Raw genomic sequence first — 26,104 nt, forward strand, 5'->3', positions numbered from 1 at the left:
GCTTGAGCTTAGACACCGGTAATAAACAGATCCACGACCCCAGGAACCCCGACGCGTCTGTTCCGGGGTCCTTGCTGCTGTCACTTTGTCCTCCACATTCACGCGCAGGAACCGAGTTGTGTGTGACAGAGTGCGAGTGTCCCTGGTCAGTCACTGTCGCGTTTTTCTTTCCAGGCAGCCATGTTTGAGAAAGATGACGCAGGCCATCTCCAGCCTCGCAGACGATCTTCCGTCTTCCGCCTCGGCTTCCTCGCGGCTGCTGTCCTGACCTTTGTCACCCTGTACCAAATTGAAACATACAAAGAGGAAGTCGCATCTCCCCGTTTGCTCAAGGACATTGCACGCTGCCATTATCTCGCAAGGCCAGCTGGTCCAGAACACGACTTCTACTCCCGCTCTCACTCGGACCGCTTTGTCCCGGGCACCCGTCCTACTCTCGTTCTCAACGCCACCATCTGGACGGGCCAGCACAATGGCACTCAAGTTATCAATGGCGGAGAACTTCTGCTCGACCGCGGCCTTATCTTGGCCATGGGCAAAGTAGACCGCGAACTCATCAGGTCCTACAAGCAACTTCACGTCATTGACGCAGACGGCGCTTGGGTTACCCCCGGTATCATCGACATGCACACTCACTTAGGCGACGCTGCCTCTCCTGCCTTGGATGGCGCTCAGGATGACAACTCTATCAAAGGTCCCATAGTCTCATGGCTTCGTAGTCTCGACGGATTGAACACTCACGACGACAGCTACCGCACAACCATTGCTGGTGGTGTCACAACTTCACTAGTTCTCCCGGGTTCTGCTAATGTTATCGGTACGGTTGTCAGCCTCACACTATCATGTATGCTTACGCTACCTTTACAGGCGGCCAAGCATTCGCCATCAAACTACGCACCACCAAGGAGCGTTCCCCCACGTCCATGCTTCTCGAGCCTCCCTTTAATATCAACACTTCCTTCCCTGATACCGGCGCCCGCCCCCGCTGGCGTCACCTCAAGTGAGCTATTCCTATTACTACGTTGCATGCGCTAACTGTCGTTCTAGGCAAGCATGTGGTAAGTTCTAACACCTCTTAGCTTACGCACCTGTTTAACAAAAACGCTGGACGTAGGAGAGAACCCAAGTGAGTATAGGTTCTCGGCTGTCTTCCGGTGGCTAATGAGTCATAGGTGGTGTATACTCAAACACCCGTATGGACAACGTCTGGGCATTCCGTCAAGCGTAGGTCTGTTCTGCAAAACTCTAAAGACCAATATGAACGCGACCAATAGATACAACGAAGCTCGCAAAGTAAAGGAATCACAGGATGCCTTCTGTTCAAAGCTGCTGCAAGGCGAAAGGAACATCGGCGACTTTCCTGAAAGCCTTCAGTGGGAGTCTCTCGTTGATGTCCTGAGAGGCAAAGTCAAGGTTGGATAACATGTAGCTAGCGTGCTTATATGCTATTGCTAATGAGGAAATACCATTTCTAGGTCCACACCCACTGCTACGAGCCTGTTGATTTGGATGACTTGATGCGGGTGCGTCAAGGTTACTTGTGCGGCATCAGGCCACTCTTACCCTTTAGTAGCTCTCCAACGAGTTCGAGTTCCCCATTGCTGCGGTTCATCACGCGAGCGAGGCTTATCTTGTGCCTGACCTATTGAAGACTGGATATGGTAGGGTACATCTTTTTCTCTCGCAAACGTGTTTTACATTGCTGTGCAGGACATCCTCCCGCGGTCGCCCTCTTTGCTACTGATGCTAGGTAGGTCTGGGCGGAGGACAATGTGCGCATACAGTAATTCAATTATTTTCAGGTACAAGCGAGAGGCATATCGGTCCTCCGAGTTTGCACCAAGGGTCCTGGCCCAGCACGGCATTCAAGTAGCGATGAAGGTGAGTAAATTCCTCTCATCTACTTGGAACATAAGATTGATTAGCGAATTCAGAGCGACCATCCCGTGCAGAACTCGCGCTTCCTGCTATATGAAGCCCAACAGGCGTATTATTACGGTATGCCTTACAATCTGGCGATGGCCTCGGTCATGAGCACTCCGGCGCAAGTCCTGGGACTTGACCATCGCGTTGGGTTCATCCAAGAAGGTGGGTGGTAGTGATATGAAGTACGCCGAAATTAGCTCACGGCCTATTGTTTCGTTTGTAGGTTACGACGCCGGTATGTGCTCCGCTCGTGCATAGGAATGGGGAAGCCTGATGAACCATTCCAGACATTGTGATGTGGGACAGCCACCCTCTTGCGCTCGGCGCAACCCCAACGCACGTCTTCATCGACGGCATCTCCCAGCTCAAGGATGCGCATGTCCAGGAGAAACCCGCGGTCTTCCAGGAGCTACCCAAGGTTCCCGACTTTGACGCGGATGCGCAGGCTGCTGTGGAGTACGAAGGTCTCCCGCCGCTCGAGCCCAAGAAGCGGACGAGCGGCTTCGTGTTGTTCAGAAATGTCAAGTCGCTTTATGTTCATGAAGAGGACGGCAGTGTGGCTAGAGAGGTCTCGCTGATGAGAGACGATGGCACGCTAGGCGTCGTCCTCGTGCACGAGGGGAAGGTGTGTTATAAGCCAGAGTCCACCTGTGCCGAGTTCGTTAGCGGTGTGGATGCTGCGGACACCATTGACCTGGAAGGCGGCGCTCTCGCACCCGGTCTCGTGTCCTTTGGCGCTCCTCTGGGGCTCGCGGAGATCGACTCGGAGCCGTCGACAAAGGACGGCGTCGTTACTGATCCGCTGACTGCGTCTGTGCCGAGGATCGCGGGCGGGGACGATGCGCTGGTGCATGCGTCTGACGGGTTGCAGTTTGGTGGACGGGATGCCCTGTGAGACACTCCCGATGTCTCTTTGTGTGAGTGCTGACTGTTTTGCGTAGGCTCGCATACCGTGCTGGCGTCACGAGCGCGATCACTGCTCCGATCCACAGAGGCTTCTGGGGCGGGCTGAGCGCGCACTTCTCGCTTGGCGCCGCGCATAGGCTCCAGGATGGCGCTGTGATTCGTCCTCAAGCCGGCGTGCATATGTCGATCTCGCACTTCGGTACGCCGAGTATAAGCACGCAGATTGGGACGTTGCGCAGGCTTCTTTTGTCCTCCAAGGCGGGCGAGGCAGGGTTCTGGTTCGAGGAGGTCCGGAAGGTGCTTGAGGATTTTTTTAGAATATGTATGACGGCCCGATAGCTTTGCTGACGCGACGTGTACTAGGGCCGCGTCCCGCTCGTGGTGGAGGCGCACAGCGCGGATATCATAGCGACGCTCATCGAGCTCAAGCGCGAGGTCGAGCAGAAACTAGGCACGACCATCAAGCTGACTGTCACGGGCGCCTCGGAAGCGCATTTGCTCGCGCCCGAGCTCAGCGCGAACGGCGTCGGCGTGATTATGAACCCCGCGCGCGCGTTCCCGTACGCCTGGGAGGACCGGAGGATGTGCGTCGTCTTACTTTCTCTGTTTCCTTTTTGCTCGGTGTATTATTGGATTGTGGAGTGGAAGCGTGCCAAAATGGGTATAGTAGACGCTAACGGCTTGCTTCGCAGACTGCCTGGCCCGCCACTGACGGAGCGATCCGCGATCTCGACGCTCATCGAGCACAATGTCACCGTGGGCGTCGGCGTGCTCGAAGCGTGGGACGCCCGCAACGCGCGGTTCGATCTTGCATGGGTGCGTGCGACGCGTCCGCCGTGATGACTTTTTTGTCTGCCGTTCTGATGCGCCGTCTCTTGTTGTTGCGTTTGCAGGCGTGGTACGAGGCCGCGGGGAGCATGTCGCGCCAGGAAGCGATGGCGCTGGCGTCGACGAACGTGGAGGAGCTGCTCACGGGCAGCGTCGCGTCGGCACAGCGCGACCTGGTCGCGACGCGCGGCGGCGACATGTTCGACATGTCGAGCAGGGTCGTCGCTGTCGTCTCCGCGCGGCAGGGGGCCGTCGACTTGCTCTAAGAATATGGCGGGGTGCGATCCTTGTACACGAACGCACAGGACCCGTGCTGCGGAGCCGGTAGAATTTTTGACGTGGCTACTCGTGATTGTTTCTTCTGGGAGATTGCTGCTTCGCGAAGTGATGTCAACCATTCTCTGCTATACTTGGTCCAGTTCATATATATTTCCTCGATACGAATAAAGATCCCATGATATCACACATTACTGAGAAACGGTATATAGACTACGATGCTAAATCGAGAACACTTCCAGAGGGTGGGGCGGTCTTCTACTACCGAGTAGTCCGAGAGACGAATCTAGGTGCGGTGTGATGCGAGTGCGAAGCCAGGATGGATGCGACAAGAAAGTCAGTATGTATGTGCAAGATGAGAAGGGGAATATGCATGTGAAAGCTACTCTATGTGTATGTAAATGGACAGGCATTGTTCAGTGCGAGTATAAACTATGTCACGTAGCCATGTGCTCCTCAATTGTCGGTGGCCGCGTCGAGTGCCCCAGGTTGGAGTTCGGCGACGAGGGCGACGAGACGAATTGGTTCGAGGACGGCGACGTCCCCTGCGAGTGCGACTGCTGCCACGACCACCGCCGCGGGAGCACGGACCCGAGCGTGGTCGAGCCCGACGCCGCCGAGTAGTCGCTCGCGGGCTCCGAGTACTGCGGCGAATTAGGCAGCGACTTCTCCATCATCTCGCTTTGGTCCATAGGCACGTCGTGCTGCGGCACCGGGTTGTTCGGACGCGTGAGCGGCGACTGCGAGCCTTCCACGGACTCGCCGCCTCGCTTCTCCAGGTCGGAGTCGGACGCGGTCAGCTTGCGGCCGCGGCGGAAGGGACGGAGGAGGCCGAGGTTGACGAGCGTGTTGAAGAACATGACAATGACGGCGATGGAGATGATGACGGCAATAACGAGACCGACAGCCACCCGGGGGATCGCAGCCAGCCCGATCTTTTGCACAAAGGCGATAAGCAAGCCGGTACAGACGACGCGAGTGAGGGCGAGGTAGCTTGAAAGAACGTCGGCGCGTCTTGTCTTGTTGGGACGGAAGAAGACGATGCAGGCAAAGACAATGATCTCAACCACCAGGATGACGATAACTTGGACCTCTCCGTTGGCATGTGCGAAGGCAATGAACAGCGACTTCACGAGCATGGCGATAAGTAAGAGGATAGTAAAGAAATACCGATCAGGGCGGTATTGCGAATAAAGAGGTCCATGCGCGTTGAGGCAGTTTGACTGCGAATAGAGCGCGTAAGGAGTCGATCGCGACGCCAAGCGCACAACAGAGAATGCAGGGTACAAAATGTAGCCCAAAACAACAAGGAGAAGGATGACGGAGAGCAACACGGATAGCCAAGAGTCCTTCAGAGTCCATTGGTAAAATGCAAAGATAGTGACAGGGGTGAACGCGATCAAAGCCTGAAACACTTGATTAGTTTCGTTATCACGAGGCTGAAGACAGAGCACTTACAATTCGCAATAACCAGGCACGGACGAATCCAGGGTAACGGTACTTCCACTCATTAAGCCGTTCGCTGTTGCTCCTACGACTCAGGAGGAATATGACCGCATATCCCAAGCCCAAGACAGCCAGAGCGATAACAAAGACGATGAGAGCGACAAGGAAGACAGTCATGAACGCATTCGCGGCGGCAACGCCGACTGTGCTGGTGTAGGTGGGAATGCCAGCGTCCAAAACATTGGATGACGAGGGCGTGACAGTTTGAACGTTGCCCTGAACCTCGCCTGCGCCTGAGCCGACGTTATCGAGAGCAGAAACAAAGCTGGCCATGGTGGATTTCGCATAGTTGACCAGACTGTTCTGAACGAGGAGACTGGTGGCACCGGACTGTCCGCCAACGGGTGTCTCCTGAACAATTGCGTTATATGGGCTCATTTCCCGATTGGTGAAGGCCAAGGAGGAACCAGTGCTAGCGTCGGCCATATGGCCGCCTGTGAGGTGGCGCATGTTATTTATGGAATTCTGCAAGGAGGACGTGGCAGACGCGGGGATGAGGCCCATAGCCCAGGAGAAGTTGCTGGTGAAAGCAGTGTAGACGAGGGAATAGTTGAGGTCGAGGAAGCCGGTAGAGGCAGCCCATTGGTAAAGGTAGAAGAGATCAAAGAGACGGTAAGGAGCGAGGGACTCTGTCGAGAAAGAGTAAAAGAGTGCGGAGAGAAGAGCAAGGAGACCGAGAGCAGCAGTTGCCCACTCTACGGCGACCTGGTGCATTGACCAGCCGTTGGAGAGGGTGGCCTGGAGGCACGCGACAACGTTGCCGGTGCCTTCCTCGACGAGCATGAGCTGAGCGTAGGCCTCGAGGTCAGGTACGCTGTAGGCAATGGATGGTATTCTGCTGGATACGTCAAGTGATGCGGGGAGGGGAATAATGTCGGTGCCATTGAAATTGTACATGGGGAGGGGACAGAGGGCGCCACCGAAGTAGGAGCAGAGTTGAAGGGTGTAGTTGAAGGGATGGGAGCCATAGTCGTTGAGCAGCAGGTTTGCTGATACGCTCACATTTGGTTGCTGTTCACGGTGATTGAGAGATTAGGAGATGGCAAGAGGTAACGGAGACGTACGACGCTGGCAGCTGCGATGTCAAAGAAGACGGACTGATTTTTTGCAAAGTAAACGATGTTGAAGGTGCTGACGAGGAGCTCCTGTGGTGGAGCACAATAACTGACGGAAGAGGTGTCTGTTGAGAGAGATTAGTGCAGTGAATGATGGAGGACAGAGGAGGCGTACAAAGGACATCGTCGCGTGCAGCTGCTGCGGAGGCCAGAGCAAGGAGAAGAGGAGTGGAGCGCCGCAACCGGGCGGCGGACAAGAGCATGCTGGGTCGTCTAAGGGGGAAGGGGGAGGGGAGGAGGAGAGCAGGAAGGGAGACTGGATGAGGGCGAGACTAAAGAAGGGATGGACAATAAACGGAGAGCGTGTTGTCAGCATGTTATTCATCGCAATATTGGCATTGTATTCTGGCAATCTCACCTCGGACTATTGTTGCCAGTTGTCCGTCCTTTGGTTTGGTTGCGAGGATGTCCGCCTTGTTCTTGCCAGCACACAAGAAGAGTGCGCTGTCCGTTGAGGAGACAGAGAAAGAAAGGAATGTGGATATTATGGATAGCTGCTGCGCCCTTCGTCCCTCCCGCAAATTCGCGCCACAGAAGATCCACCACTCCTCGGCCAAGCCGAAGCCGCTCAGATACGCGTGGGCCAAGATTAGTACAGCTTCTAATTATGGCGATGGCGGTGCTGTCCACATTTACAGCGACTCCATGCTGCAGTCATCGAACCCCCCGTCGGTGATCCCCGCTCGCTTGCACACCACTGCACCACCCAGGGGATCTCATCGAGCCACCCTCGTTTGCAGCACGTTTCTCGAGCATTTCCCCACCGCCGACGCCGTCTCGTACAGTCGTTGGTAAACGTAGTGATCTGGTGGCGCAGGGCGGCATTGTAGGGCCGAGCAATTCGTTTTATCTTGTTTCATCGTACGACCGGATTCTGATCGTCGAATTTGCCTCCGTTGTCTGCTCCCGCTTCTGCCAGCTCTCGTGCGATAACGCAGAACTGCGCCTTGAGACAAAGCACTCGCTCATCCACGTCGAAAAGTACAGATTCGAGATCCTTCCTCACGCTTTCTTCAGCATGACTAGCAGATACACCAAATCAATCCTAGGATCAAGCTTAGCGCCGCCGTGTGCGCCGCGCTCGCACACCGAGTCGGCACCGACGGCCTAACCGTCAGCAGCGCTCACTCATCCTTCTCACACTAAACCCACAAAACTACATTCTATTCTGATCTACAGACACATGGTAAAACAGTATTAATATACATGCATTACCCCGGTATGCACCAGGCACCATCACGCTGCCCGAAGCTGGATGGCAGGTAGCGCACCGCACCGGCACCCACACCCCGTCGGGCACGCCTGCGCGTTCACCTTGTGCCAGCATCGCAAATGGCTGATGTGCAGACACCGCGTGCAGCTCCGCGAAATACCCTTCACTGGCAGCCGGCAGATCGTACACAGGGGCTTGCCAGGGTGCATTCCGCATACCGTGCAGTCAATGTCCGCCTTGCACACAGCCCCGCAGCGATTGCATGTCGCAGAGAAACCTGACGTTCTTGTCAGCCTCTATCCTGTGACTGATAACTTTTCGACGTGTGTAAGCACGCACCCAGTACCAGATCACTTGATGTCTTCTTTCCAGATGGAACGGCATTCAGCAATTCGGTCCGCTTGTTCAGCAGCTGCCACCGGAACAGAATCTCTGCGTAGGCATGGATATGCAATGAGAGCTGTTTCAGCATCCGAGCATCTAGCGGACGGCTGAAATATCTTTCGATTAACTGCAGCGCCAGACTAGTAAAACATTGACTTTACCGAGTCGAGCTAGGCTCAGCTTCTTCAGTGATCACCAACTTCTTCTCCGGTATAGTCCTTTTGGGGCTGATAACCCGCGAAAAAGTAGGTCGGTACCCTTGGTTGCCCCCAATGCCCGACGACGCTGGTTTCGGCACCCCAACCGCTTCGGACCACGACTTTGACACCGGCGAGTTCACAGACGCCGTCGTCTCCTTGGACACCTTCCGTCGGCGAGGAGAGTCTGACCCAGCTACCTTCTGCTCTTTCTGCTGCGGCACAGGGATCGGCAGACGCAGCGTAGCGCTCGCCGCGTCTCGCTCCATGGGTGTCCCGATGGACTCTTGCACGTTGGCCATGAAGTTCCGCATGCTGCCGGTGTTGAACAGGCTCGACCATGACCCTTTGGACGAGTTCGACGTCGAGATTGGAGGGGCCGCCGGCAAGATGTTTGCGGTCGGGGACATCAATGGCAGTCGTGGCCAGGCAGGTGAGAGGGCCCCAGCTCGGTTGTCCGTCTGTCGGGCCAGGCTGAAGTAGTCGTTTTCCACCTTTGGAATGGCTGACATTGGGTCGTTATTCGACTGAGCTGAAAAGTGAAAAGCTTGTTGGTGCACAAAACGGAACAGAGATACATCAGACTCTTACAACTAATTGAAACATGTGCGGCTTTAAGCAAGATCACGGATATCATTGCGAGCATTTGCACATCCTTCATCACAGAGAATTCTTGATACCTGTACATTCCTAAAGTCAATGGCTCTCCTCACGCTTGCAAGGGTCTACTCACAGAAGCTGAACGGTCTGCTGAGCCACTCCCCAGTTTGTGAATGTTGACGACTTAGTCCTCCGCGACTTGATCTTCTTCTTGGAAGCCGGGAACAGCGACCGGATCGTGCTAAACACACGCTCATGATGGAACAGACCGAACTCGCTCGCGACCTTGGCGTTTGCCTCGCAAAGTTTTGCGAGGCTCTCTGCTTCGTACACGTACCTTGCAGCAGCTTCCCGGTCGATCTTGAACACGTGCGGTGGAGGCCGTTTGAGAACGAGGATGCTACGGCGCGTCGGAATATAGGAGTAGTTGGATATGCTATCTTCTTCGGCGGTGGATTCCCCGGGCTTGCCCCGTGCGTTCGTCGCGAAGGTGAGAAGGTTCGTCATTAGACGGACGAGGTCGTCGCGCTTGTCGCTGCGCTTGGTGTCGTAGGGGTCGAGCTGCTTAGAGTCAGAGGCGGCCACTCCAAGGCGCCGGACTGCATCGGAGAGGAGGGCAGGCGATTGGAATATGCGGGGGACAGTGGTTGACGAGCGAGATGCAGCAGCAGTAGAGTTTGATGCAGGGAGATCATTGCCCGAGCCTCCCGAGCCACCGTAGGTTTTCACCATTCGAGGGGCAGCACGGAAAAAGCAAACAAGTTCGCCTAGTAGCTTTAATATCACTTTGAAGGAACCAGTGGGGTGACGTACCATTCGGGCCAAACACTCCCTGTGAGGTGCGTGGTTCCATGATGTTCTTCGTGACCCGCATCATCCCTAGATCTTTGGGCTTCTCGAACTCCCCGTCTTCGTCAGAAGATTCTGACTCGATTGGCATCGGCCCCGCTGCATGCTCATCTTCGTCTCCAAAGAGCAAGAATCGTAGGCAAGCCTCTAGACAGGGTCTTCGACGCTCGCGAATTCCGCGCAATCGGCGAAGCATGAATGCTCGAGTCTGCATCGATATCAGGGGGTTTCGCTCCATTTCAAGCTCAGGCGTCGCGTCTGGGTGGGACGATGCAGGATACGCCTTGGGAAACTTGAGTGTTACTCGGATGAATACAGACGAGTTGTCTCCCCATGGTCCATGTAAGCCTAAAGTGCAGGTTCGTCGCTTCGCAAGGTCGTGCTATGGTAATGGTTAGTCAAAGGGGAGACATGAAGTGAGCATGATGTAACCTTCTCAAGCTTCACTTTCTGTGTAGTCAACTTCGTCAACACAGAGGTAATCCTGCGAAAATAAGCTAAGTTTGCTCCCAGTGAACTAACATGACTGCACTTACTCATCCTGCAGCGACTGGGTTCCTTCACCCTCCCTGCGATCTTTACTTTCACTCCGCCTCCTCTTATTATGGCCCATACTCCGTCCGCGCCCCGAGTCATCTTGCACCTGCCTGTCTACGCTCTGCTCTCGCCCTGAAGAGGGCCGCGACCGCGAGCTCAATCTTGACGGTCCACCGCTATCCGGACCCGAACTGTCTTCCCGCTTCTCGCCAACCTTGACACTCGACAGCCATGCGAACTTGTCCACTCGCGCGTTGATGCCCCCACCACGCGACATCGTGCCTCCGTTGCGGTTCGTTGGAGTTGCCCGGGGGTGATTCTGGAACGTGAGCGTGGAGCCCGTCACGGCGCCTGCGATATGCCCCGCTGTTAGTGTGTTTCCACGTTCGCGTAGGGCTGAGCCACGATGTGGTTGCAAGACTGGGTTGTAATTCGACCCAGCATTGGAAGTCTTGCGGTGGACGTGTGGATACCCTGCGCGGACTCCGGCAAGGATGGCTCGAGAACCTATGGGTGCAGACAGTTGTGGCTGGTGTTCAAAGGTGGTAGGATGAGGAACAAAACGAGTGGAGGGTGTGGCATCAAAATCGGTGAAGAAACGTGATTCGCTTGCTCCTGAAGGAATGTGACCTGCTCTCTGCAGCCCGTGTTATTTAGCTACAAGAGGATCCTGTCGTATCTTCGACGGGCTCACCTCCATAATGTCTGCGTCCACAGGCCAGAACCGGAGTGTACGATCCTTGGACCAAGTAATGAGCTGGTATTCACCACCATCTAGCTGGGAATCAGAACGGATCGAAAGTCCGGATCGTCGAACGTACCCAGACCACCTTTCCTCCACACGAACTCTTTTACCACGTCCGTGTGCCCTTCAAACACTTCGATAGGCATGTTCGGATTTCCAGCAGCATACATCTCCAATGTTGTATCACCACGCTGAGGCAAAGACAAGATTCCTCGCCCGAATGGAAGATCTCGGGCACGCCACACAGGATACCCGGTAGTGATAGTCGTCCTGGGTTCGTACTGACCTTCCTCGCGTACAGGGTAGTTTAGGTCCCATACTTTGATAGTCTTGTCCAGAGAGCACGTAATAATTTCTCCTCCTCGTGAATGTGACCAGTCTATACCATATATTTTGGAACTGTGTGCTTTGACTCTTGCCATCGGAACAGAGCCTTTCTATGATGACAATTCAGCATAAAGGGCGAACCAGGCAGGGTCACGTTCACTCACCCGCCTATCCCATATGAGGACTTCATTGTTGTGGGACGATGCAAGGATATTAGAGTCATGGCGATTCCACTTCACCTGCGTGCCACCAGCTGTATCAGATGTTGAGTTGCTTCGCAGTGCGTATCTCGAGGCACCCACCATTGAAAGCACACAAGCCTATATAACAGGATGCACTGAGATGATAATGCGGACTATTGGCAGGATTACTTACCCATTGCTGGCTTACGCGGCGATCTCAAATCCCAGGTCCAGAGCCAAGAATCAATGCCAACGCTACATACAGTTTCTGGTTCTGATGTGTGCCAATTTAGGTCTGTGATTGCACGGTAATGAGCGCGAAGGATGTGTTCAATGGCTGTCTTCCCGCCGAGCATAAGGTTCCATATCAGTCTGTGCATTGCATGTCAGATCGACCCAAGTGTTGTACTCGCGGTATGTGTACTCACAACTTTTCGCTGGATGTGGAGACTATATATTTTGCGAATGACTTATGGGGGTTCCACTGGACATCTGCCACGTCCCATGTGCCACCTTGAGGCAGAAAGTGAGGTACTTCGAGAGGTGCCTCAAGATCAATGATGAACAACCCTCGGCGCCTGTTGCCTGCTTTGTAGCCTCGGCCAAGAATGCAAAGAGGGATGACACCTACGCTGCGAGTACGACGTCTCGGCTCGTTGGGCTTATGCTCATCTACGACATAGCCGTATCAGTCAACAGAATTATTTCTGAGTCATAATACGGGGCTGAGAGTGACATGTTCCGTATGTGAGCAAAGAAATGAAGAAGGGACTGACATTGCCAACGGCATCCCCAACAAGATCCTTCATGTCAATCTGTAGATTCCTCCTAAAGTTCCGCCCATCATCGGGGGAGAGCGAGGACGGTGCAGCTGCAGCTGCGGCTTGCGCAGAGAGGTTGGATACATCGCGGTAGGAAGCCAAACCAGTCGCTATGGGGTCATCTGAAGGTAGTGGTGGTGCCCATGAAGGCCGACGTGCGGAGAGAAGGCTGAAGCTTGCTGGAATACCACCAATATCGCGCTCGGGAACGTGCTCTGGAGAGGGAGGGCCGGGAGAGGACGCTGGTCGCGACAGGTCCATGGATAGGAGGCGCGTCTCGACATCGCGGCGGACGCACCAATAGGCACCTCCAAGGAGGCAATTGGCAAAATGTCACGATAGCTTTGTTTGATAACATGAACAGCGCATCACAACAAAATATATAGGAGGTTGAGATATAGAGTGAATGTTAATAGGTCTTTTATTACGAACAGGAGTCGGTCGATTGGTGTATAGTACAGCCCTCAGATATAACTGTAGAAGAAGCCAACATCTCAGTCACCAGTGTTGAGCAGCATGCAATGATCGTAGTTTCCGTTCTGGTTAGCACCCCACCATTGTGGGAACAGGTGGGACGTGCCCGCAGCGCCTTGCACCGCGAATGACAATATGAAAACCATGACTTGCGTACCACCATCGAGGGCTGCAAGAATATTTCAGTGTGGCGACATACAAAAAAGAAATGAGTGCGTACCAGCACCGACGATGTAATTGTACTTGGCGAACCACCGGGGGTACCGCGTACGAAGCCACCATTGTGAGACAAATGCAACTAGGAAGTACGACAAGATGGACGAGTTGATTCCCACACATAGCCAACTAATGTAGTAGCTGGCGACGATGTCAGCGTACTTGTTCAAATGCTCAGAAATTCAGCTCACCAGATGACTGGCGTATACAAGTAGTCCGCTCTCAGCTTTGGGAAGTAGCGGTGGACCAACCAGAACGGCACCGGAACAACCAAGCCCACCACGTATGCCCATGGAACCCATTGGTAACGCTGACCAACGGCGAAGAGTTGATGGCTCAGGCCACCCCAGGCAATTGCCTGGGAGTTGTACTGTTGAGGCTGCTGACCTGACCAGATGTTTGTTCCTTGCACAGATAGCAGAATCTCGAACTGGTTTTTGATGATTGAGTTCATCAAAACTGGTGAAACGGTCGGTTAACTGAGTTTTACAGGGCGTGGAGGCAACCAGAACTTACTGAAGTTGAGAACAGCACCGAGCAAGGTGCCAATGATTTGAGCAGTGAATGCGGCCCGAGGGGGGAGCTTAGCATCTATGGGCATTGCGTCAATGCGCGGCTCTGGTCATAACCATAGTAAAACAGACATTGAGCAATCTTCAGGTCCCTAAGCAGCAGTTGGGCCTGGGACACGGAATCTAGTGAAAACACATGAGATGAGCTCTGTGGAAGCACGATGATTTATACTTACTGTAGCTGTAGAGCACGAAGTACATGTTGGCCATGGGTTTACCGGGATTCAAGAATCCACCGATCATCTGGACAAACGGCTGGATGATGAACTGAAGGCCAGTGATAGCGTATAGTGCACCGAAGAACAGGATAGAGATGGTAGCAAGCAGCACGGAAACGACATATGACCACCTTTGTTAGACATATTAGCGAGGAACGTTGGGACTCGAAAAGTTACTTACCAGGGAAGAGTCGAATTGGTCTCGTAAATGACAACGAGCGAGATGACGACGGAACAGATCAGGGTGACAAAGTACCAGCTATTGGGAGCATCCGGATACTTGAGCATCTCCCGGTAGTGAGGGTCGAGATTGGCGATCTCTTCAGTCGTGAACTCTCGCTTGCCATCATTTTGCCAGAACTTCCAATTGACATGAGCCCACCAATGCTTGATGGCCGAGGGTGTAGCCCAGCTCCAGGCAGACCGGAGGTCATCGAAATTCCAAAGTAGCAGGTGGGTGAAGGTAGCAGCAAGGCCGAGGTTGGTGGTCAGTAGATTAACCACCCAGGTGGTGGAGTACCAAGGCAGCCCCTGTTCGGCGAGAAGAGTCGGGTCAACCTCATAGTTCGAGTTCAAGATGAGTGTTTGGTTGTACTGCGTGCCGTTTTCGTAAAATAGCAATTGAGAAAGCTGTGGTCTACGATTAAGTATCGTGAACATCTGAAGAACTGACGGCAACATACGAAAGGGAAATTCTGCGCCTTCCAAATGTTCATATAGAATACGCCGGTGAAAACCGCGACGCATAAAATGTAGCCAATGAAGTTGGAGAATTGGGCCTTTAGGGGAATAGTCATTGGGTTTGTGCCCCCAGAAACATATTGCCAATCGAGGCAGAGCGACAGAATCCCGAGACCTTCATTGCCGTTCGTGCCACCGAAAAGGCGGGATACAGCAGCGCTGTTCGGGGCCGCAAGACAGATAATCGAGAACCCAGTTATAAGAGGGAACATCCATTCTGGGAATAGCTCCCAAATAAAAATGCTAGTAGGATTCTACGTCAAATCATTGTAACGCTAGATAATAAGGACATACAATGCGAAAACCACGTAAAACACCTTGAGCTTCTTGCGAGCCGCCTTACCACCCTCAAAGAGGGCGTCGAACATGGAGAGTAGGGGCAAGACACCAGGGTACAACATCTTGGACGGGTACAGAAGAATTGCTGCGGCATTATTCAGCAACTTATAATCTTGCGAAGTTCAGACGGCAGTTACTCACGTCTCATCAAGCCTCCGAGGCCATATCCAAGGAGTTGACTAGAAAAAAGCAAGAAGATGGAAGCACCGGCGTTGGGCGTGATGTTGTAGTAAAGGCGCTGAACCGCAAGGACTTCAGTGGCCAGTGCAGAATTGGCAGCAGCGCTAGCCATGATGACGGCAAATGCGTTCTCCTTCTTATTGAAGGGCCCCTGATAAAATATCCAAAAATATCAGTTGACGGATTAGCCGTGCAAACACGACAATACCAACAGGGTTGAGGAAGCGGAACATTCCCTGACGAGGAATAAAGGTCTCCATGAACAAACCGATGACATAAGAAATGACCCCTAAGAACATCAGGGACACTAGAATGGTTTGCTGATCAAGTAAAAGTACCATCAGCGAGGACACCTGCGGGCTATGGGACATCACGTACAGGCTTAAAGTAGTAGATCTGAGCTGTAAACAAAAAATACATTTGCCAGGAGATCGAAATGAGTGTCAGGGGATAACATACCTAATACACCACCAAAGCAAGAAAGACCGAGACCGATGAACATGGAGCGGAATGTCCATGGGTTGAGAGAAGGGTCGTCGTCAATTGTGATAACGTGTGTGACAATGTCGCGCTCGTCATTAAGGACCGTATCATCGTCGGCCTCGGGGTCCACTTCAGCGACAGCCTCAACGTCGCCTTTACCGTAGGATACCTTCTCGTCGCTCTCAGACGCGGCCTTCTCGCCGAGGAAGGAGCCGCTGCGCTCGATGGCGTCGCCGACTGGACCTGGGTGGGCCATGAGTACAGAAATTGTCCCGTGCAAGGAAGTGCCCGGACAGATGGGGAGCCATTTTTAAGAGCAAGCGAGTAAAGTTAGCTGAGAGATAAGACAGCTATTCTTATCTTGTCTGACGTGCACTGACGCGCAGGTTCCTTGCGGGACAGGATTCTAAGTATGATGAGAACGGCAGTAAGCCACCGGAAAGCACATGGGCCTCCACCACCTGGAGCCCAAATAACGTTCATGGCACACAGGAGCTCATCAGTCCACGCCATGACTGATATCAACCTGATCGTACCTTCTGCCTCAATCTGCGGGAGCCACACAAGGCCATACACTAGAGTGAGCCCACATGTAAGCAACCGCCGTGGTGAGCATCTGACTGCCGGCTCCCGATACGTTTACAACTATGCTGCATCTATCAAGTTTATTTGAACACGCCGAGTGTGAAAAGCGCACCGTCGTTACCCACAAATTGTTTGGTATATCGTAATTCGACTTTCTAAGAAGCATCCTAACTCGAACTTCCATTTGCTTTCCCGTGCCACAGCATTAGCATCCATGCACCTTGTGGTCATTATGAGTTATGGTTCAGGCGGTTTTTGCGGGGATGCCGAGTTCCGCGATGGCCCGGAATCATTACTGGTGCTTTCATCAGCTCGATCGCGGCCTGACCACGGACGTCTCCCGTTGCGCTCCTGTTCCCACCGGACTAGTGCAGCCTCGTCCCATACCTTGTCGGTGGTGTCTTGGGCCGGTCGCACGAAATGTTCATCCCTGAGCGAAGCAGGTAGATAATCGTTATGGACCGGGTGTCTGCAAATCAGCACATGTGAGTTAACACAAGGTTTGCACTCCACAAAGTAGAAGCACGCGGACAGATAGTCAGGATTGTACATATATCCTTCAGAGTAGCCGAGTTCCTCCATCAGCCTCGTTGGCGCATTGCGAACCTGGAGGGGGACGGGCGCAGTGGGATCGTGTTTCGCTGCCGCTTCGGCCCGGTTGTATGCCTGGTATGAACGAGTCGATTTGGGAGCTTCAGCGAGATAAACCACCACATGTGCTAAATTTATCCTGCATTCGGGCATGCCGATGTTTTGACAGGCCTGGAGAGCCGCCATCGCCTATTCAAGGTAAGGTTGATAAGAAATGTTTCGAGGCACACTACGACGTAACTGTGATAGACGCACCAGGGGCAAAGCGTGGTTATCTGCCAACCCGATGTCCTCGCTGGCACAAACAACCATACGCCGGGCGATATACACTGGGTCTTCCCCCGCTGTCAGCATACGCGCGAGCCAATACACAGCGCCATTGGCGTCACTGCCCCGCACGCTTTTATGCAACGCAGAAATCATGTCGTAGTGACTGTCGCCTGTGCGGTCATACGAGGTAGACACAGATTGCCGCAGTGAGTTAAGAATGGCATCTTCCTTCGTGTCTTTGCGGGAGGAAAGTACGAGTTCTAACAGCGAAAGAGCGGTCCGTGCGTCACCGAACGCTAGGGACACTATCGAAGCTACAACTCGACTGGTTAATTGTGGGTAAGACGGATAAGGTACCGCAGCATCGGGATCCTGAGATGGTAATAACTGAGACGAGGATAGCTGAGACGAGGGTAGTTGAGAGCTAGAAGGATCGCCAATGGGGCTGGAGGGCGCGTGGGAGGACTCATCGTCGTTGCTGCAAACACGAGACATCGCGCCACTGATAATGCCTCGTACATCGTCGTCTGTTAGGCGTTCAAGGACAAAAACGCTTGCAAATGTTTGCATGTGAGATTCATGCGCTCACATCTGAGTAGCAAGCTTATCTTACCGACACCGACTGAGCAAAGCTCCCGTAAGCTTGAAGGACGGATTCTCCGTGGTTGCACCTATCACCTTCCGCCTATGTGAGGCCGGTATATTAATATCAGGTACACAACTCACTTGGATCTGGCCCTGTTCAATGTAAGGCAAGAATATATCCTAGCACAACCTTTTTTAAGCGGGCGCAAGGTGAATAAATGAAGAAAGAGGTATGTACCTGCTGCGCCTTGTTGAACCTGTGGATCTCATCGAGGAACAGGATCGTCCGTCTGTCATAAGATGGTTACCTTAAAATAACGCAACACTAGCAATGCCATAAGTGTACTCGCCTGCCTGTCAGAGTCAGCAACGATCTCGCTTCCTCAAAGACAACCCGAACATCGTTGATACCCGACGAAGTGGCGCTCAGCTCCTTGAAGACCGCATCGCCCTGACGGGCGAGCAGCCGGGACAGCGTGGTCTTGCCGCACCTTTAATGCGCATACATCCGTCAGTAATGAAGTCCCGCGCCACTAGGAGAATGGAGAGTACCCCGGCGGCCCCCAGAAAATGAGGCTCCCTAGCGATCCGTTTTCTGCAAGATTCATCAAGAGGGAGTCAGACCCGGTGAGATGCCTTTGCCCGACAAAGTCTGACAGGTTCCGTGGGCGAAGCTTTTCAGATAGAGGCGCGTTAGCTTGCGCCTTGGCCGCGGCGCCTTTGAGTCGCTTGGTGGAGGGCTGGCCGGGCTGAGCTAGGTCAGCTTTGCGCTTGCCACCACTTCTTTGTGGTGTCGTGTGCGGCTCCGTCAGCTTGGATTGAGACGGGCCATGAGGGGTGCTGGGCTGCTTGCTATCATGAGTTTGGGATGGGCGTCCGGAGCTAAAGATCGGGGCGAGTTTAATATTGGATGGGGTTTCACGACGACGCGCAGAAGTCGAAGTAGACGTGGATGTAGACGCAGATACGTCTGCGGTGTTGTCGGCAGTCAACGAATACTCGGAGCAACTACTATCAAGGTGCTTGTTGATGTTTTCGTCTAGAACTTGGTTCGAGCATATCGGGCTGGCGCAAGTATAGATAGGTTAGAGAAAAGTAACTTGGAAAAAGAGGAGCGGAACTGCGGGCAATGAACTTACCAAGTGACTTCGCCGAGCCCAGGACTGCTCTCTATGCCGTACAAGGACCGAGAAGGCGCGATCAGTATTTGGCGTGTCAATCAAACTGGACGCAGAAGTATGCTCACTCATTACAGTGGATGGACTCAAGCTGTCAAGCGCGTCAACGTTCAGCGCCTCGACGTTCAACTAGCAACTCGCAACAAATGCGGAGATCGCACAAACTCTGATACGCGCAGAATTAGACAAGTTACATAAGGTCGGTGGCTTTCAGGTCCGACGTTGCACCCAAACACAAATGTTCCTCGTCTTAGCTGCCTCAGTCATATTCGCATCTATAGCTGGTGCTTCTTTTTTCTACGCGATTCCAAGTAAACCCCGACCAATTTGAGGAGAATCAGACAAACAATCGTTCCGGAGGTAATGAAAGGCAGTGAACCGGTATTAGGCGAAGCAATCCCTCACCCCAACGCAAATCTTAGGCCTACTCATTGTTTCACACAGAGGCGTAATTGTTTGACGTCCAACATGTATTATGCAGATCGAACGCGTACGGAGAGAATGCGTGGCCACATGAGCGTGGTATAGGTTAATAGTGAGTCTATGAGTCGCGCGCCTCGAAGCGAGTCTACATGGATGATGCGGAATTTAGACGGATTCTAGAAAGCCATTAGCACTGTGGGCGGAAGCGGTATCCAGTACTGCTGAACATACCCTGGAGAACGTTGTTGAGCTTGTTGACGCGCGAGGACACACTCATGTCAATGGAGCGGTCACCGAAGTCAACGACAATGCCACCAAGGATGGAGGGGTTAACCTGGTGTAAACGGTTGGGTTAAGTGAATTAATAGAACAAAGTGTAGATAACAAAGAGTTTACCTTGTTGGTAATCTTGAGAGACTTGGCTTGCTGAGCAGCTTGGGATTGCTTGAGAACGGACTCGAGGCGGGTGGACACGTCCTTGGGGAGGGGGGAAGCCGAAGTGACAACAACCTCGAGCTCGCCCTTGTACTGGGCAACGAGCTCGTTGAACCCTTCAATGACGCCCTGTGTCTCGGCGAGACGGCCGTTGTCGGAGAGAACAGCGAAGAGGTTTTTGGTGACGTCGGAGACGGCCTCTTTTTTCGCGCCTGCACCTTCTACTCGAGAGTAGAGTTGGGCGAGACCGGCTGAGCGGTCCTTTGAGGATAGGGTTGGGTTGTTGACAAAGGCGTTGACCTCGGGAACGTCCTTGATGGCCTTTGAGACGGCGGTGAGCTCGGACTGGACTTTGTTGAGGGTCTGGGGAGACTTTGCGAGGGCGGCGGAGTAGACGGCTTTGGAGTACTTGAGGGCGATGGTGGATGCTGCACGACGACCGACGCCGGCGGCGAGAATGGAAGAGCGCATCGCGGACTGCAGCATCGCGGACATTGTGGACGACGGAGGAGAAATTACTGAGGAATATGTCACTAAAGTCTAGCAACAACTTGCAGTCAACGCTGAGCTCTGTCCGGACGAACCCGAAGCGGGAAGAAATTGGATAATATTGACAGCTAAAATAAGTAACACAAGTATTATATCTGGGAAGAAAAAGGGGCATCTCGACCGGAAGGGACGGCACGGCCACGGCAGCATGCTCAAAGTCGGACTGACATCAACAATTGGTAGACGTGCACCTGCCCTCTCTGCCAATTTGAACCCATCTCTCTTTCTCTCCCTCAAGCAATGAACGGAAGCGCTCACGACAACCCGTATACCTATCGAGTCTTGGTAACAGGATTCGGCGTAAGTTTCCAGCTTTTTAACACATGACTCTCATAAATCCATACCAGCCGTTTGCCCGGTATAAAGTAAACCCGTCCTGGCTCGCGGTCAAGCCCCTTCACAACGCCATCCTCGATCTCGACCCCCTTCCGGCTCCTACAGAAGCTGACCCAGATATCATCATTCCAGATCAACCACGTCGGGTCCATATCACCGCTCTCGAGGTTCCTGCAGTATACGAGGATGTTCTCGCTATCGTTCCGGGTCTGCATACTCGCTCGCCGACTCTCCCCGAAAACACTGAACCTGGCACGGAGTTGCCACCTCCCGAAGGCTACGATCTAATTGTCCACGTTGGTGTCGCAGGTCGTGGCCCTCTTCGCATGGAAAGGTTGGGTCATAAATTTGGCTATAACATGAAGGACGCCAACGGGAACCTTGCCCCCATTGTCCGCATAACTCACGAGGAGGCTAACATCGCCACCGTCGGCGATGCCACCGCGCCAGCTGGAGTCGTCATAGCCAAGGCGCCTCCCTCCGAGGCCGAAATGATGGAACGAGCCAGACTCGGTGACTTCCACATCGAACCTCCTACAGATCCCTCAGAACCTCCCAAGCGCGGCTTTGGAAAGGGCTACGAGACGTTTCAGGAAGAAATTTATACCGTCGTAGACGTTGAGAAGCTTGTCGCACACCTTAAGAAAGTAGGCATAGAGGTATGGTTATCATATACGTATCGGACGACGAGTGGCACTCGATTGACCCTCTCTTGGCCGGCAGCAAATATACGGATCGATGGATGCAGGACATTATCTCTGCGACTTTATTTATTACTGCTCGCTGGCTGAAGCAAAACGCAACGCAAAACACCAGACCGACAAGCAGACGAAAGTGTTATTCATGCACTGCCCGCCGGTGGGTATGCCCCTCACGTCGGAGTACGTGGCGGAGGCGGTTAAGAAATCGATCGTGTGGTTATGTGGGCCTGAGGCCTGATCGAAAGAGGACCTGATCAAAGGATGTATCTTCTAGTATACCCACCTTCATCATCGTGTATCTCAAGGGTGTCTTGCATAGGAGAGGATAGGATGCGGTTTTGACAACGTTAATGCCCTACATTGACGCGTTCTGAACGATGAGTGTGTGTTCTAGCTATGTGCACTCCACCATTTAGACCGCCTACACTCTACTCGTCGTTCGCTATCAAGAAGTAGGCAATACATACATACTTCATATTACTTCGTAGCTTACACTTATATTTTGTAGTTTTCTTGGGAAAGTGTGGTTCGAATTCGGTATTTGACATATTTGACACGTGAAGTGAACATCATTAATATTTGCAAGGATTTCGCGATCGGGTCGTCAAGATGCAGAGATTGCTCACGATGGCACACAGTCGTGCAACCAGAAACTGCTAGGAGTGTATTACTACTGATGTTGCTGCCGGCCGAACACTCGGAGTACTAATAGGCTGATTGACAACGTCGGAAACTTATCCCCTCTTCCAGTACGTTTTCGCCATGGCCACTAACATCACCTTCCACGCCGGTGAGGCCCATACCACATGCTGAGTGAGCGCAGACTTATAGAGGGACTGGTCTAGGTTCGGTCGATGTGCAGGAGCGTGTTGATCTTCTCAAGCAACGGGGCGTCACCATCTGGCTGACTGGGCTGAGCGCGAGCGGAAAGGTGAGAATAGAAACAAATATTGTTGATGGGGAGATAACTGCTCATGACCGATGCTTGCTGTAACTTAGTCGACGATTGCGTGCGCGCTCGAGCAGCACCTCCTCCACCGTCACAAGTTCACGTACCGCCTCGACGGGGACAACGTCCGGTTCGGGCTCAACAAGGATCTTGGCTTCGACGAGAAGTCGCGGGTCGAGAACATCAGACGCATCGGGGAGGTGCGTTCCGTCCGATCTGAGAGAAGTCGACCTTGGTTCATTAATATCATATTATATTATATTCCAGGTGTCGAAGCTGTTCGCCGATGCTGCGTGTGTCACCGTGACCGCGTTCATCTCGCCCTACATCGCCGATCGCAAGGTCGCACGCGAGCTCCACGAGAAGGCGAACCTCGGGTTCATCGAGGTCTTCGTCGATGCACCCCTCAGCGTCGTCGAGCAGCGCGATCCCAAGGGCCTCTACAAGAAGGCCCGCGCCGGCGAGATCAAGGACTTCACCGGCGTCTCCGCCCCGTACGAAGCACCCGAAAGCCCCGAGATTCACATTCGGACGGACGAGTGCGACGTAACGGGCGCTGTCCAGAAGATCGTCGAGTACCTCACCCAACACGGCTACATCTCATAAGGAAAACTTTTTCTTGCTTGCATTTACCCCACACGGTGTATACCTCATAGATCTAGTATTGTAGAATAGCTTCATGTCACAATACCAAACGTCATACACAAATACTATAACAGTACACCAAATCCTCTGTGAAAAAAGAAGGCAAACAACTCGAAGAGGAGAATCATACCGCAGCAACACTTCCAGAATCCTCGACACCTGTTTGAAACGGATCGTGAGGGTTTACTCTTCCAGGCGATTCTTCTTGCTCTTCTTCGATCGAGTCCTCCACAGTCTTGTCGAGCATCCTGTTGAAGCCAGTTTCTATCAAAGATAGCCACTTAGATAGGTCGTCAACAGTCCGTGACAGGTGAGCGCGAGTAGCTTCATGCGATTCCACGAGGCTGCATAGATCCAAAGGATTCACAGGCGGTCCCAAAGGGCCAGGGTCTCCCGCGGCAGACGTTTGCGACAGTGACGCCGTGTGGTTTCGGCCATCAAAAAGCGGAGGGGAACGGCTCCGTGGTGGTATGGATGTTAACGAAGCGTCAGCGAGATGACTGTTTACAAGCGGTGTGCCATTTGCATTGGGTGTAGTCGCGGAAGATGAGAGTGCACTCGGAGAAGGAAAGAAAGTACGAGCAGTGTGAGTCAGAGACGAGGGAGAAGGAGGTAGCAAATCGGAGAGTCCAAGCTGGTGCTCGCTCGTCAGTGTAGGTATCTTTGAAGATTTAGTAAAGCTCTAATAATGTGGTTGGTGACATCCTTACCTTCACTGCATCCTTTAAACCAGGATACGATGACGCCGCACTTTTGTTCGAACCGCTCCCATCACTGTTCTTGCTCGAAGAGCTACCACTTCGCTCCCTCATAGCAAAGGGTCGTATCGGAGGCAGCAACGGAGACGTCGGCGTTGTCTCCATGATGGCGACAGATGCTTGTCGGTTAAGGCTTGGCTTACGCTGGAGTGTCGGGCCTTTGTTGGGTATCTCCACTGTCAATGCTGGGGCTCCAGCGGCATCATTAGCTGACAACGAACGCATTGCTGGTGCAGTCAGCGGAACGCCAAGTCCCGGCAATCTGGATGGAACGGCAGCGGGTGTCGTCGAGTCATATGATGCTATAGTCTGGTGAGCGTTTGGGCTGGTAGCATTAGTGTGACCCGAGGCTGATTTTGTTTGAGAGCGTGGACTGTATGCGGCAGCTATAGAGGGTCCCGAGCTAGCCAGTGACGGTGTTGAGGGAGAGGGAAATTGGAATTCGTTAACTGTCGTCGTTGAGTCCTTACGCATAGCACCAAACGATGTTTGTTGGGCTGTGTTCATCCGCGAACGCCCGCGGTTTAGAGATGCATCTTGAGTGTCTGTTCGAAGTTCGACGGGACCTGCAGGTAAGAAAGGGTCAAGCGGGGAATCTACGACAGGTGGCATTCCATCCTCATCAAAACCTTCACTGGCCGATTGCTGAAGGAGGGCTGAGAACTTGTGCTGATCGGTGCCCTCATGTGCATCAAACATATCACTTGCATCGTCATCGAGAGGATCAAACATGGGCTGGGTAACCGTTTCGTCTACGACCGTTTGGCCCATAGGGCCAGATAACCCACGGGGAGGAAATGCGAAGCTGTCGTATTTTGCGCGCTGAGGGTCCTCGGAAACATGAATAGCTGCCGGTTCGGCTGGTTCGACCGGTGTTGTCATTCGACTCCAGGGACTCGTGTCTCTTGCCGTGGAAACGGAACCAGATTGGGGAGGGCTAGGTGATTGTCGACCAGGTCTCATCGGCATTTCGGAAGGCCGGAATGTTTCAAGGGTGGCTGGCGTGGAATCGTCTTCAAATAGGCCTCGCAAGGACGTAGGCAGCCTGGAGGCGGGAGGACGAACGGTGGGTGCTGAGGACGAGTCCTCTGGCATTAAACCAGGCGCTAAGACAACTTCGTCTGCACTGTTAGCAGCTGACATTCTTTTAAAGGTGTCGAACTCCCATACACTTTCCCGCTGCAATGCGGCGGAGCCTTGCAAGCTACGGAGATCATCAGAGACGTGGGGAGCAAAATTTATAGAAACCACCCACTCAGCTTGCTCCTGTTCTTCCCAGTCCAGAGGTCCTGCCAAACTTTGTCTTGAGCCCCCTGCCTGTGCCCATGCATCGTATCGAAGGATAAGATCTCGTAGTATCGACAGGTTGGTTTTAGCTGCGGCCTTTATCCATTTAGTTTTGGAAAGTTCGTCTGCGGAGAAACGCTGCGAGCGTTTAGTAGTCTGAAAAAAAGGGAGGAAAGGAGATTAGACTCACATCAGCGGGAGATTCACGCAAGCAACTAGCAACAAAGTCCCTCATATCCTTACTCCCTTCTCCCTCCGACAAGCGCGGGGGCTGAACCCGACTGATGAGTTGCATGACCTTGAAAACATCTCGCAAGTCTGCATGGGGTGGAGCACCTTTGATCATCTCGTAGACGACGATACCTAAGCTCCATATGTCGGCCTTGCTGTCGTACACGGGGACCTGTTGAGCGACTTCAGGAGCCATCCAGTTAGGTGTGCCCATGAGGGTGTAGCGCTTGGTATTAGCTGTAGCGGAGAGTGCAGAAACGCCAAAGTCGCAGAGCATGACCTTGCCAGTGCTGGTGACGAGGACGTTGGCGGCTTTGATGTCGCGATGCATGATGGCGGATTTGTGAAGATAGCTGAGGGCGATGAGGACTTCACGTACGATGAGAACGATGTACTTTTCCTCGAGTACTCCATCTTTGGATGATTGCATGAGGGTGCGGACGCTACCACCTTGAGCAAACTCCATCACTATCCAGACGCGAGGGCCATCTAGGTAGCAGCCAAAGTACTTTGTGACATTTGGGGCATCACGAAGTTGAGTTAGTAGAGCAACCTCTTTCTGGATAGACTCTACGTCGTCATCTGCTGTATCAAGGTTGATGATCTTGAGAGCTACGATGTTGCCTGTGCGGCGGTGCACCCCCTTGTGGACTGAGCCATAAGCGCCTCTCCCGACAGTCTCGAGGCGTTCATAGAGGTCATGAACATTTGATTGCTGTTGTGATGTTTGAGACACTTGAGACATGAGGATAGAGAGTTGTTGCAAGTGTGCAAGTCCACGCTGTGGGGTCGGGGAACCCAGTCAGAGAATGAAGAGTGTGCCAGCGTCGGTGAGGGCGAAGTCGGGATTCTGACGGCAAAAGAAATGTAAAGCAGCTTGTTAAAGGCTCGTAAAAGATAACCTGGAGAGTAAAACGGGTATCGTGAGGGGCGTTATGAGGGAGAG

General features: G+C 53.2%; 6 protein-coding genes across 6 annotated transcripts; 2 read left to right on the top strand and 4 right to left on the bottom strand.

Moving 5' to 3' along the window:
* Positions 1–85: 85 nt before the first annotated feature.
* On the top strand, positions 86–6,943 carry CONPUDRAFT_81093 (carbohydrate esterase family 9 protein). Its single transcript, XM_007768330.1, has 21 exons — positions 86–817; positions 868–1,000; positions 1,048–1,058; positions 1,115–1,126; positions 1,173–1,224; positions 1,275–1,413; positions 1,476–1,523; positions 1,574–1,661; positions 1,711–1,750; positions 1,803–1,881; positions 1,935–2,088; positions 2,150–2,161; positions 2,214–2,817; positions 2,868–3,129; positions 3,196–3,416; positions 3,525–3,648; positions 3,726–5,342; positions 5,395–6,453; positions 6,507–6,622; positions 6,673–6,829; positions 6,916–6,943. The coding sequence occupies exons 1-17, from the start codon at positions 181–183 to the stop codon at positions 3,924–3,926; spliced, it is 2,817 nt and encodes a 938-aa protein (XP_007766520.1). The 5' UTR covers positions 86–180; the 3' UTR covers positions 3,927–5,342; positions 5,395–6,453; positions 6,507–6,622; positions 6,673–6,829; positions 6,916–6,943.
* Positions 6,944–8,059: 1,116 nt separating this feature from the next.
* On the bottom strand, positions 8,060–12,673 carry CONPUDRAFT_52726 (uncharacterized protein; the record flags this gene model as incomplete). Its single annotated transcript, XM_007768167.1, has 14 exons — positions 8,060–8,261; positions 8,316–8,898; positions 8,943–9,031; positions 9,085–9,718; positions 9,765–10,182; positions 10,233–10,284; positions 10,337–10,974; positions 11,032–11,111; positions 11,165–11,519; positions 11,574–11,682; positions 11,781–11,963; positions 12,020–12,169; positions 12,223–12,263; positions 12,368–12,673. 14 exons carry the CDS (start codon positions 12,671–12,673, stop codon positions 8,060–8,062), a joined length of 3,840 nt encoding a protein of 1,279 aa, XP_007766357.1.
* A 124-nt stretch (positions 12,674–12,797) lies between these two features.
* CONPUDRAFT_101428 (OPT oligopeptide transporter) lies at positions 12,798–15,871 on the bottom strand. The gene is made up of 13 exons (XM_007768667.1): positions 15,612–15,871; positions 15,531–15,553; positions 15,365–15,472; positions 15,114–15,303; positions 14,928–15,057; positions 14,576–14,876; positions 14,074–14,522; positions 13,851–14,023; positions 13,747–13,797; positions 13,619–13,693; positions 13,294–13,561; positions 13,107–13,243; positions 12,798–13,055 (listed from the first exon to the last, which is right to left on the bottom strand). The coding sequence occupies exons 1-13, from the start codon at positions 15,652–15,654 to the stop codon at positions 12,907–12,909; spliced, it is 2,097 nt and encodes a 698-aa protein (XP_007766857.1). The 5' UTR covers positions 15,655–15,871; the 3' UTR covers positions 12,798–12,906.
* Positions 15,872–15,981: 110 nt separating this feature from the next.
* On the bottom strand, positions 15,982–21,857 carry CONPUDRAFT_136150 (P-loop containing nucleoside triphosphate hydrolase protein). Its single transcript, XM_007768668.1, has 12 exons — positions 20,596–21,857; positions 20,049–20,130; positions 19,686–19,723; positions 18,219–18,406; positions 18,017–18,157; positions 17,905–17,956; positions 17,695–17,846; positions 17,067–17,634; positions 16,753–17,000; positions 16,346–16,689; positions 16,172–16,291; positions 15,982–16,096 (listed from the first exon to the last, which is right to left on the bottom strand). Exons 1-10 carry the CDS (start codon positions 20,800–20,802, stop codon positions 16,458–16,460), a joined length of 1,908 nt encoding a protein of 635 aa, XP_007766858.1. The 5' UTR covers positions 20,803–21,857; the 3' UTR covers positions 15,982–16,096; positions 16,172–16,291; positions 16,346–16,457.
* Positions 21,858–21,905: 48 nt separating this feature from the next.
* On the top strand, positions 21,906–22,972 carry CONPUDRAFT_121231 (adenylylsulfate kinase). The gene is made up of 4 exons (XM_007768669.1): positions 21,906–22,078; positions 22,134–22,219; positions 22,288–22,437; positions 22,505–22,972. The coding sequence occupies exons 1-4, from the start codon at positions 22,051–22,053 to the stop codon at positions 22,841–22,843; spliced, it is 603 nt and encodes a 200-aa protein (XP_007766859.1). The 5' UTR covers positions 21,906–22,050; the 3' UTR covers positions 22,844–22,972.
* A 2,103-nt stretch (positions 22,973–25,075) lies between these two features.
* CONPUDRAFT_88985 (kinase-like protein) lies at positions 25,076–25,903 on the bottom strand (the record flags this gene model as incomplete). The annotated part of the gene is made up of 2 exons (XM_007768670.1): positions 25,076–25,083; positions 25,135–25,903. 2 exons carry the CDS (start codon positions 25,901–25,903, stop codon positions 25,076–25,078), a joined length of 777 nt encoding a protein of 258 aa, XP_007766860.1.
* Between the last annotated feature and the right edge of the window lie 201 nt (positions 25,904–26,104).

Source organism: Coniophora puteana, assembly GCF_000271625.1.
Source record: "Coniophora puteana RWD-64-598 SS2 unplaced genomic scaffold CONPUscaffold_4, whole genome shotgun sequence".
Taxonomy (NCBI): domain Eukaryota; kingdom Fungi; phylum Basidiomycota; class Agaricomycetes; order Boletales; family Coniophoraceae; genus Coniophora; species Coniophora puteana.

Coding starts and splice junctions, on each gene's coding strand:
- CONPUDRAFT_136150 (XM_007768668.1), bottom strand. CDS start 20,802: ATGCAGACCCGGAACGATAGCGAGAACATCCTCGTATACTGCAGGAAC. Junction 20,131..20,595: donor TTATACCGGGCAAACGGCTG/GTATGGATTTAT, acceptor GTCGTCGTGCAG/CATCCACCATCGCCCTCAAG. Junction 17,001..17,066: donor ATAACCACGCTTTGCCCCTG/GTGCGTCTATCA, acceptor TACCTTGAATAG/GCGATGGCGGCTCTCCAGGC.
- CONPUDRAFT_101428 (XM_007768667.1), bottom strand. CDS start 15,654: ATGTTCATCGGTCTCGGTCTTTCTTGCTTTGGTGGTGTATTAG. Junction 13,798..13,850: donor CTTCGTGCTCTACAGCTACA/GTAAGTATAAAT, acceptor TGTTTTCACTAG/ATTCCGTGTCCCAGGCCCAA. Junction 13,562..13,618: donor CGGTGCTGTTCTCAACTTCA/GTAAGTTCTGGT, acceptor CCGTTTCACCAG/TTTTGATGAACTCAATCATC.
- CONPUDRAFT_81093 (XM_007768330.1), top strand. CDS start 181: ATGTTTGAGAAAGATGACGCAGGCCATCTCCAGCCTCGCAGACGATCT. Junction 1,225..1,274: donor GTCTGGGCATTCCGTCAAGC/GTAGGTCTGTTC, acceptor CGCGACCAATAG/ATACAACGAAGCTCGCAAAG. Junction 1,662..1,710: donor CCTATTGAAGACTGGATATG/GTAGGGTACATC, acceptor ATTGCTGTGCAG/GACATCCTCCCGCGGTCGCC.
- CONPUDRAFT_121231 (XM_007768669.1), top strand. CDS start 22,051: ATGGCCACTAACATCACCTTCCACGCCG. Junction 22,220..22,287: donor GGCTGAGCGCGAGCGGAAAG/GTGAGAATAGAA, acceptor GCTGTAACTTAG/TCGACGATTGCGTGCGCGCT. Junction 22,438..22,504: donor ACATCAGACGCATCGGGGAG/GTGCGTTCCGTC, acceptor ATTATATTCCAG/GTGTCGAAGCTGTTCGCCGA.